The following is an 11,868-nucleotide window of genomic DNA, read 5'->3' on the forward strand; positions in this document are numbered from 1 at the left end:
TTCCATTCTACAGCTAACCTCCATTTATCAGCAGAGGAGAGAGGACTGTGTGCCTTTCTGTTTGTGCCTGCCTATGTGTGTCCTGTAAATGTAAAAGGGAGAGTTTATGGGTAGCCACACCCACTTTAGTTGCACCTAAGAATGGACAAATCTGTCCATTTTTGGTTTCTCTCATTTTTATAGTTTCAACTTCACATTTCTACATCAGTTTCTGATTTCTTTTTAAAGTCCTTGTGAAAATTCAGTAAGATTTTAATGCACACACCCCAAATACACATTTTGTATGTAATTTTTCCAGTTATACACATATTTTCATGCAAATTCCCTTAATAGGGTGGTTTCAATGGAAGGGTGTTTTGCCTACAGCAATGAAACTTTGCAGGCCACTCCAGATCATAGTCAGTGGTAGAAGGCTCAGAATTCAAGCTCTGCAATCTCCAGTTAAAAGGCATAGGTAGCAGATGAAGGACCCCTCCCCCCTCTCTCTCTTTGCCTAAGACCCAGGGGAGCTGCTGCAGTCAAAGCAGACAATACTGTGCTAGACAGGCAAATATTCTGAAGTGCTGTACAGCTCCGAGACTAGAACTATAGTCTAGTTCACACACATGCATATTCATTGACTGTAGTAAGGTAATAACTTAGATAAGGGTATTAGTCACTGCAGATAAAACACTGCAAACTGAAATGTCATGTTTCCCCACATCACATTAGGTTACCCACATGTGTCATTGGACTTTGGCATACAAGCCAAATCAGCCTATCAGCCTAGGGTTGTGGCATGCCAGCTACTTAACATTCACTGTCCACTTCCCAAGGTCTATGAAATCAAGCTCCAAGACAAAGATGGAAATCTATAGCCCTCCAATTGGAGGTTGGAGTCCATCAGCTCCAACCAACATATCCAATGGTCTGGGATAATAAGAACTGTAGTCTAAGAACACCTGAAGGACCATAAGTTTTCCATCCCTGATGTAAGAGATTTGTTCTAGTTTTCCACGTGATTTTACATATTCACACACATAAGATGAACTTCTCTCTTTTTAAAAAGCAAAAACAAAACTCAACATGTTATTTTTGGTTGTCTTACAGAGCAAAGAGTGGCAGAGGAAGTAATCTTACTTATAAGAAGCTGATGCTATGAAATAAAAGCAAGAAAATTATTATGTTTCACATCTTCACCAGGAGCACTGAACATGCAGAAAACAAAGATGATCAAAAGTGATTAGGCTACTAGTCAGACATTAGTTTAAAAGAAAACAAGCAGGAGTCATGATTATGGATGAATTAATCAATGAATAGGTTGGTGGTGAAATAGTAGACTGCTAGATGTAGATACAAACAGCAGTATTGAAGAAGCTAAATATCTCAGTGAGGCCATGAGTAGTCAAGAAAATGCCACAACTTTGTCTGTATTCATACTGGTGGGTTTTTCAGAGACTCACAAGTTCCATGTGTTAATATTTGTAGTGCTGCTCTCCCTCTATATAATCACCTTAATGATCAATAGTTTGATAATTCTGCTTGTAAAATCTGACCCTATGCTTAACACTCCAATGTATTTTTTCCTTATGCACTTGGCCAGCTTGGAGGGATGCTATATGTCAGTCATAATCCCCAAATTATTAGAGAATTTGTTGGTGAATGCTACATTTATTTCCTTTATGGGATGTGCCATGCAGATGTTCTTCTTCCTGTTTTTTGGGGTTGCTGAGTGTTTTCTTCTAGCTGCCATGGCATTTGACCGCTACGTTGCAATATGCCACCCTTTGCATTACACAATTATCATGAGGAGAAATGTTTGCTGGATAATGGTGACTGGCTCATACATTTGTGGGACTGCAGTTGGGCTGGTCCACACCACTGTCACATTTCGCCTGCAATTTTGTGGTGTGATCATCAACCACTTCTTCTGTGAAATACAGCCACTGTTAGAACTAGTCTGTGGGGACACCTTCCTAAATGAAGTCCAAGTAATTGGAATTGCTCTGATGGCTATTATGCTACCATTCGTGCTGATCATCCTATCTTACATGGGCATTATCTTTACCATCATGGGGATGCCAGTCTTGGAGAGGAGATATAAAGCCTTCTCCACGTGCTCCTCACATTTAATAGTTGTTATTCTCTTCTATGGTACATCTAGTTCCATGTACTTAAAACCCAAATCCAGCTACTCTCCACCACTGGACAAGCTTTTATCATTTTCCTATACTGTTGTAACACCACTGTTAAATCCAATTATTTACAGCCTAAGAAACAAGGAAATGCAGGGAGCCCTAATAAAACTATGGAAGAAAAGGGTTTTGGTAAAAGTTTATAAGTGAATTGATGAATAAACAAAATAAATTATGTTGAAATGAATTTTAAAATGTCTCAAATTCCTTGTTAGATTTGGTGATTCTAAATCTTATGCAATATGCAGCATTAATATGCTTATTATCTATTTTATGATTATTGTTTTATGTTTGCATGCTATGCTTCTTTATTTTGTTACTGTGTTGTAAACTGTCCTATGACCTTTTGACAGAGTGTGGGAAATAAATCTATTTTCTTACAGGAAATGAATTCTTCTACCCACCACCACCCCGGTTTTTTATTTATCCCTTCTTTCTGCATATAAGTGTTTTCCTGCCATTCTACTGGAACAATGAGAGAAAGTGTGTTTGTGTGAGAAAGACTAGAGATACCACTATCTTCCCTATAATTACTGAAAATACAGTGCCTGAGTCTTTACATTGTAAAAGCTCCAGAGAATTTAAGAACTAACTGGCAACACCAATAGGAAAACAAATTAAATCAATTGAAGAACCTTGCAAAACCTTGCATCAGTGGTGAGATCTACTATAAATGCTCTAAAGTTTATTGAAAACTGTTTTGAGCAAGGATATAGCAGGTCTTTGTCACTATTGACATGAATAATATCTCAAAAGAGCCAGCATGGAATAAGGTTATCTATAACATTGCCTCTTGTCCATATTCATGCTATGTCTTGTAAGCTACTGCAGTCAGTGAGAATGAATAAGGTTTGTGGGCTGCAATGACATAAGATGCTACTCGTGCTGCTGCTGTTGCTACAGCTCCTGCCCCAGGCCACCAATAATAATTTGAAGGAAAAATGCAAAGCAACAGCTCACAGATATGAAGACGAATTTTTAAAGCAAGGGGTCCATGTTATTGGTGCAGTTTTGTCTCTGCGCATGGGTGTATATCCTGAAGACTCCTTCAAGATGCTACCCGAGAGCTTCAGTAAACGTGTGTTCCAGTTAAGTGTGCATGTGTTCAAACAAATGACAGTATCTAGGTAGTTCCAGTTTTCCTTCTTACTGAACATTCCTCCTGATTTGTTTGCACAAAGCTTGCACTGAGATTAGATGGTGTCAACTCTTCATTGAGTATTCGTTCTCTTTTTATTTTGGGGAGGAGAGATGATATGATGTTTCAGCAAGCAATCCTTATCTCACCTTTGTCTTTATCTTACCTTTACCTTATCTCACACTCTCCATTACATTACTCCATCACCTTTCAAGCAATTGTTATACCACACTTTCCAGCTTCCTTTATCACAGAAACTCCAGTTTTGGTGGGAAGTGGGCTTATTGTGCAGATGCACTAATTGTGCAACCCAAATTTGGTAGTTTGTGAATGAATCTCAACCCAAATTAGTGACTGTATAAAGGCAAACCCGGATTTTGAGCATTTAAGACCAATTTATACAACCTTCAGAGCATGGGGAAGTGTAGGCGAATGAAGACCACTTCATCCACTGCTGAGCGAGAGATTGTTTTACCCAGCTCACAGTTTGGCAACAGAACAATCGTTCACCAGCCAGCATCTGAAAGCCTTGCAATAGCACATTGAATGTGTAGTGGGTTTTTGATTGAGAGAAGATTGATTTTGATTGTTTGGGAGAACACTGAAGCAGTGAAATAAACCCTTTGTAGTGGGTTAAATGCCCCATAAGCAAGTCCTAAGTGTAAGTACTTAGGCTAGGCACATGTTTCTGTAGAAAAAGCTTGTGTGGATTGGGCTGTTGCTTGGGAATTTGTAGGCTGCGGCACCAATGGACAGAAAATAGCATGTAGTAAATATCCCAAAAATGTTTGGTGTAAAATAGATTTGTAATAGATATTATAAGTTTGTACAAGAGATCCCAGGAATCATAGAATCATAGAACTGTAGAGTTGGAAGGTACCCAAAGGAACATCCAGTCCAAGTCCTGCAATGCAGGAACCACAGCTAAGACTCAGGCTTATTTGTGTCTATGTGGTAAATAACTTTGCCAGTGTGATATAGTGGTTAGAGTGATGCACTAGGACTGGGGAGAGACCCACGATCAAAACTCCACTCAGCTATGAAGCTCTCTGGGTGACCTTGGGCCAATCAGTACCTCTCTCAGCCTAACTCAGGGTAATTTGGAACTTATAATATGCAGCGGAAAATCACTGATGTCACCAAGAGCTCCCTGGAGGAAAGGGAGGAAAGTGAATAAATAAACATGTATTAAAACCCCAAATTCTGCTGCTGAAATAATTCAGCACTCCTAATATGCTGGCTGAGGGGTGTTGGACCATGGCACATGCCCAGCGAGGCTAGTAGGTCATGGCACCAGCCTTGAGCCCTGAGTTGGAGGAGCTGGCAGAGTGTGGAGCTTCTATATCAACCATGGGGAGTTGACTCAGGCTCCCAACGTGGATTAATCCTAGAATCATAAAGTTGGACATGACCCCAATATCTATGTGTCTGTTCCCAAAGTGTATACCTTTCTTGTAATAAAGGTCAGTCTTAAATAACTTAATATGTGTTCACAAATTACACAAAATACAGGTGCACACACTCTCACTACGCATGTGTACACTTATTGATTTCTGTAGCTCAACTATGTACACAAATTGCAAAATGAATTCCAAATACAAAATGCAACTGTGTTTCAGGTCTGAAATGGCTGCTCTCTGTTATATTGCTGTCAGTGCTTTTCAATGGAGAAGACTATAGTCATATGCATGTAAAATAACTACAGTGTTTAAGATCTGTTCAATGACCAATGCATGACCAGATTTCTGGATATCCACTCAAACCGTGCAGTTTTATAACCACGTAGCTGTGTGTGGGTATTTTGAAAAAGCGTAAGAGAAAACCTTTGTCTTCTCTTTCTGAGCCATGGTGGTTATCAGCTGTGAAATACATTATCAATTGGGTCTCTTTGCAACTGGTGAGTAGGTGAGAGAAAGAAGGGCTGTGCAAATAAAAAATATATATTACTGTCTTTGTAGGTCGATGAAAAAGAATTATCAGCATGTCTTTGCCTTCAATTTTGCTATCGCTGAGGTCAACAAAGATTCAAACCTTCTACCCAATTCTACTCTGGGATTCCAGATCTATGATAATATGTTCCAAGCAAGATTAAACTATGATATCACACTGTCCTTGCTGTCAGGAAAGAAAAACAGCTTCCCTAATTCCATATGCAGAATGCAAAAGATGTTGGCAGTCATTGGAGCACTTGGCTCTGAAGCTTCTATGCAGATAGCCACTATCTTAAGCCTCTACCAGATTCCACAGGTAGGGTTGTGTGGAGAGGAAGTTTACAGATGACTGTGCAAGAGATGAAATTTCAATGTTTCTCATGTCTGACACGTTGAAATTTCTGATGTTTAAGTACAAAAAAGCACCAGAGATATGGTATTATACAGATGAGTGATCAGAAATCTGATTTGTGCATCCTGCTGTGATTCCCCTTTTGAAAACTCATCTCTTTGTATATGGATTTCTATGTTCTTTTGGCAGTCTGAGTTGCTTTCAGCCTAGGTTGAGACATGTATTTCCACCAGCAGAAATGTACTGCCTTTATTTGGTGCATGAGCAGCACACAGAAACTGCACCATATGAAGATCAAGTTGTATGTCCACTGCACTGTAGTTGTATGCCCAACTATATCATATACTTCAAACTAGAATATGCTTTTTATCTGACAAACGAGTTGTTGCCAGCCATCCTTGAGCAGTTTGTTTCTTGTTTCTTTTTTGAAAAAGTAGAGAGTACCCACTCTTTTTGTTTCAACCTGCATGATATTTTAAGAGGCATGATATTCTCATTTTTGTTTGTTTGTTTATGACACGCTGCTGAAATAGCAATAGGCCCCATCTATATTGGCTGACTTTTGAAGACATATCTGTTTACACAGAAATTCTCTTGATTACCTGTCTGTTTTAGGTAATGTGTTGTTTTAATAAGGTTGTTTTACTGAATATTTAAGTTGTGAATATGTATATAAAATATATATGTTACATATCAAACCCATCTTCTATTCACTATGTCCAGTTTTTCTTTTTTCTTTTTTTATAAATATTTTATTCGTTTTTGCATAAAAGACAATAAAGCAAAGCAAAAGCAACAAACAATACACCAAAAACATAAAGAATTACACAAACATAACATACTACAAACAACAGAAATAAAGACAATCTTATCTTCATATTGATCTTGCATTAACTTGTTTCTCTGACTTCCCCGAGTCTCCCTTCCCTGTATTCCAATTCATACAATTAAACAACAAATCCCTTCCCTCTGTCATAATTAACCTCCTTTCTGATTTGAATGTCTTAATATAGCTTATTCAATGCTTAGAACTTAGAATGTTAGGTCTTCTAATCCTTAAAATTTTACTCCAATAACCTTATACATTCAATCTGATGTTATTTTAACATTCATTAATCTTGTAGTGTTTCTGTAAATAGTATTTAAATTTCTTCCAATCTTCCTCCACCGTCTCTTCACCCTGGTCTCTGATTCTGCCAGTCATTTCTGCGGATTCCATATAGTCCATGACTTTCATCTGCCATTCCTCCAGCGTGGGTAATTCTTGTGTCTTCCAATACTTTGCAATAAGTATTCTTGCTGCTGTTGTGGCGTACATAAAAATATCCTGTCTTTCATACGTACCTCTTGGTTGACCATGCCCAGGAGAAAGGCCTCCGGTTTCTTTGGGAATGTGTATTTAAATACTTTCTTCAATTCATTATAGATCATCTCCCAAAAGGTCTTAATCCTTGGGCATGTCCACCAGAGATGAAAAAAGGTACCTTCAGTTTCTTTACATTTCCAACATTTGTTATCGGGCATATGATAAATTTTTGCTAGTTTGACTGGTGTTATGTACCATCTGTATATCATTTTCATAATATTTTCTCTTAGGGCATTACATGCCGTAAACTTTAGCCCAGTGGTCCATAACCGTTCCCAGTCGGCTAGCATTATGTTGTGACCCACATCTTGTGCCCATTTAATCATTACTGATTTCACTTCCTCATCCTCTGTATTCCATTTCAGCAGCAGATTATACATTCTTGACAATATCTTAGTTTTGGGTTCTAGCAATTCTGTTTCCAATTTTGATTTTTCCACCTGGAAGCCAATTTTTCTATCCAATTTATATGCCTCCATTATCTGATGATAGTGGAGCCAATCACGGACTTTACTTTTTAATTTGTCAAAACTCTGCAGTTTCAATTTATCTCCATCTTGTTCTAGTATCTCCCAATATTTTGGCCAATTGGCCTCCATATTGAGTTTTTTGACTGCTTTTGCTTCCATCGGAGATAACCACCTTGGAGTCTTGTTTTCAAAGAAATCCTTATATCTAATCCATACATTAAACAATGCTTTCCTGACAATGTGAATCTTAAACATTCTGTGAACTTTAACCTTGTCATACCATAAGTAAGCATGCCACCCAAACGCATTATTGAATCCTTCTAAATCCAGTATATCTGTATTTTCAAGAAGTAGCCATTCTTTCAGCCAGCAAAAAGCTGCTGCTTCATAGTAAAGTTTCAAGTCTGGCAGGGCAAAGCCTCCTCTTTCCTTTGCATCTGTTAATATTTTAAATTTTATTCTTGGCTTTTTGCCCTGCCAGACAAATCTGGATATATCTTTCTGCCACTTCTTGAAACAGTCCATTTTATCAATAATCTGCAGTGTCTGGAACAAAAATAACATTTTTGGCAATACATTCATCTTTATCACAGCAATACGACCTAACAGTGAGAGTTTTAGATTAGACCATATATCTAGATCTTTTTTTATCTCCATCCAACATTTTTCGTAGTTATCCTTATATAAGTTCCCATTTTTTGAAGTCATAATAATTCCCAGATATTTCACTTTTTTCACCACTGTCAAACCTGTCTCATTCTGAAACCTTTCTTTCTCTTTTTCTGTTAGATTCTTTGTCAAAACCTTACTTTTTGTTTTGTTGAGTTTAAAACCTGCTAATCGACCAAACTCTTGAATCAGTTCTAAAACCCTCTTCACACTGGACTCTGGCTCGTGCAATGTCAAAACCAAGTCATCTGCAAATGCTCTTAATTTAAATTGTTTAACTCCGACCTGTATCCCTCTTACCATCTGGTCCTTTCTAATCATATTCAGCAACACCTCCAGGACCGATATAAAAAGCAGAGGGGAAATAGGACAACCTTGTCGTGTTCCTTTTTCTATTCTGAATTCTTCAGTCAAAACATTGTTGACAATTAATTTTGCTTTTTGTTCAGAATAGATTGCACCTATACCATTTTCGAACTCTTGGCCTACCCCCATACTATGGAGATTCTTTTTCATAAAACCCCAAGAAATGTTATCAAAGGCTTTCTCCGCGTCCACAAATACTAAAGCTGCTTTTGTGTTTATTCTTTCCTGTAAAAGTTCCAAAATGTCAATTATATTCCTTACATTATCAGATAGGTGCCTTCCTGGGAGAAAGCCTGCTTGGTCCTTGTGAATCTCCTCCGCTAAAACCCTCTTTAATCTTCTAGCCAAAATGTCAGCAAAAATTTTATAATCCACATTGAGTAATGATATAGGCCGATAGTTCTTAAGTTGGTGTTTTTCCGATTCTGTCTTTGGTATGAGAGTCACGAAAGCTTCTTTCCACGTTTCTGGTGTCCTTTTCCCCTGTAATATGTCATTACATATATCCTTCAAGGGTTGAATTAGCCAGTCTTTCATTGATTTATAATATATTGCCGTCAACCCATCAGGTCCTGGGGACTTGCCAAGTTTCATATTTTGGATGGCGCTCTCTACCTCTTGTTCTGTTATCCTGCAGCTCAATTTAAATTTACTTTCTTGAGATATTTCCGGTAGCCCATTTTCTTTCAAGAATTCCTCCATATCTGCTTCCTTCTGTGGTTGTTGTGAATAAAGCTGTTTAAAGTATCTATGAAAGGCATTCCTAATTTCCACTGGGTTCTGAATAATTCTTCCTTCTTCTTCTAAATTTGTTATTGTATTCATTTTCTGTCTCTTCTTTATTTGCCATGCCAATAACTTTCCACATTTGTTTGCTGATTCGAAAGTTCTTTGTCTCATTTGTCTGACCTTCCATTCAGTCTCTTGATTTATCATTTGCATGTATTGTACTTGATATAACTTTATCTCTCTCAAGATTTGTTGTGATTTTGGATTTGATCTCAATCTTTTTTCACCTTCCTTAATCTTTTCCAATATCTTTTCTCTTTTTTCCTGTTGTAATCTCTTCTTGAGTGCGTTCTGCTGTATCAAAAATCCTCTCATAACCGCTTTACTTGCGTCCCATACAGTTCTTTTTTCCACCGTAGTGTTTAAATTTATCTCAAAATAGTCTTTCAGAGGTTTCTGGGCCTTCTTGGTTATTTCCTCATCTCTAAACAGAGAGTCATTCATCCTCCATCTGAAAGAACCAGTTGGTTGTAAGTTCATTACCATCTTTACAGCATTGTGGTCGGAGTAAGTCTTTGGGCAGATTTCTACTTTTTTTGTCTTTGGTGCCAGTCCTCTTGTGATCCAGATTTGGTCAATTCTTGTCCATGTCTTTTTGGCTTCAGAAAAGAAGGTTCCTTCTCTTTCTAAAGGATTTTTGGTTCTCCAGATATCCACCAAGTCCAGGTTATCAGTCAGTTCAAAAAAGGTTTTCGGTAGTCTCCCATCTTTGGTGACTACCTGCCGTTGTGCCTTGTCCATATTTGTAGAAACAACTCCATTCATATCTCCCATCAAGATCACATTGTACTCCAGATAGTCCATCAATGTCTCATGTAACTTTTTTAAAAATTCCGATTTTCCTTCATTCGGTGCGTATACGCCAACAATCAGATATTTCTGTCCATGGTGTTGAATTTCAATTGCCAAATATCTTCCTTGTTCATCTTTAAATATTAATTTTGGTGCTAGGCTCTCTTTTGCATATACCACCACTCCTCTTTTTTTAACTTTGTCCGATGAAATAAACTCTTGACCTAGTCTTTTATTAATTAGAATTTTTCTATGGAGCCTAGTTACATGTGTTTCCTGTAAACAAATCAAGTCCAATTGATTTTCTCTTAGAAACCACGTTTAGACCGTTGCAATTCCAGCTTAATAGTTGCAGAGACATCTTGAAATTAGTCTGCTATATTCCTCCAGTAGCTCCCAATGTGTCTTCTTTCTCTACTGGTCCCGGTGGTGTCGTCTTGTCCAAATCCAAGATTGCTTTAGCTATATCTCTCCTTTTTCTCTCTTGTGTATCGGACGGGTCTTGGTCTTTAAAGAATTCCTTCTGTAAGTCCTCCTCGTAGTCCTTTAAAAATCTGTCTTTATCTTCCACTGATTTTATTTTTATTTTCCTTCCTTTTATACTAAACGAAAGCCCTTCAGGGAACTCCCACCTAAAGATGATGTTGTTCTTTCTCAGCTGTGTGACCAAGTCTCTGTAGCTAGATCTGAGGTCTAAGAGATGTTTGGGGATGTCCCTGAACAATTCCACTTTTGATTCACCAACTTCCAAAGGCCTTTGGAAATGTAGTCCCAAAATTTTATCTCTCTCCTCTTTAGATCCAAAGGTGACCAAACAGTCTCTTGTCTTGATTCTCCTGCTTGTTTTACCCAGTCGGAAAGCACTTACTATTTTAATTTCTTCTTTATCCAGATCCAGTTTCCAGAAATCTGCAAATTCCTGTGCAAGAAATTCCTTAAGGCCTTCTTTCTCAATTTCTGGCAAGGATCTGATTCTGAGATTCGTTTGTTTATCTTTTAATTCAAGCATGGAAAATCTTGTTCTATAGTCCTCAAGTTGCCTGTTAATCGGTGGTATTTTTTCTTCTATGGCCTCTGCAGCTGCTTTAGCTTCTTCTGCAATTTTCCTTGTTTTTGATGATTCCTGCAATAATTGCTGAATTAAATTCGTATTTTGTTTAATACAAGCTGTATTTTGATCTATTTTAGAAGATGTCTCTGACACCTTTTTGTTTGTTTCTACAACCTCCTCTGTCAATTTATTTAATGATTCTTGAATTTTTGCAAATCCTGTGTTAAAAAGGTCTTCAGTTGAAGACATAGCTTTTGGTTTAGGTTGTACAGATGCACCTCCAATTGGGTCTGGTATAGAGGCTCTTCTTCCTGAGTAAAAGGTTTTCCCAGATCTTGTAGTCTTCTCCTGCAGCTGGTCTAGTTTTCCCTTATCACTTGCCATACCACAGCAACTTTTTTCAAGGTCACTCTCAGCTGAGGCTAACTGTCAGACTTGAAGTCAAAACAGTGGAAAGTCCCCAGTCACTTTCCCAGCTACAGCAAGCTGTCAGATTTTAAAACCAAACAGTGGAAAATTTCCAGTTGCTTTCTGTTTCTTTGTATCAGTCTTTGTAACAGTCCTTTTGTCCACCAGGGGGATACAATAGCCCCTGGGAACAATGTCTCCCGTCTTCTCCTTCTCCTTCTCAGCAACTTTACAGCTAATTCCTCCTAGTAACAAGACTTAAACAGTCTCAGCTTTTAACAGTATAATCCAGTTTGCAGAGCTTAAAATCTCAGAGTCTCTCTCCGCAGTCCCTCCTTTACCCTGTGTTTTCAGATTGACGG

At 38.0% G+C, this 11,868-nt stretch overlaps 1 protein-coding gene across 1 annotated transcript; it reads left to right on the forward strand.

Annotated features, from left to right (window-relative positions):
* Positions 1-396: 396 nt before the first annotated feature.
* Positions 397-2,324, forward strand: LOC310662093 (olfactory receptor 10A3-like; the record flags this gene model as incomplete). Its single annotated transcript, XM_083408862.1, has 1 exon — positions 397-2,324. Exon 1 carries the CDS (start codon positions 1,377-1,379, stop codon positions 2,322-2,324), a length of 948 nt encoding a protein of 315 aa, XP_083264988.1. The 5' UTR covers positions 397-1,376.
* Between the last annotated feature and the right edge of the window lie 9,544 nt (positions 2,325-11,868).

Source organism: Podarcis tiliguerta (assembly GCF_965153285.1).
Source record: "Podarcis tiliguerta genome assembly, chromosome: 13".
Lineage (NCBI taxonomy): Eukaryota > Metazoa > Chordata > Lepidosauria > Squamata > Lacertidae > Podarcis > Podarcis tiliguerta.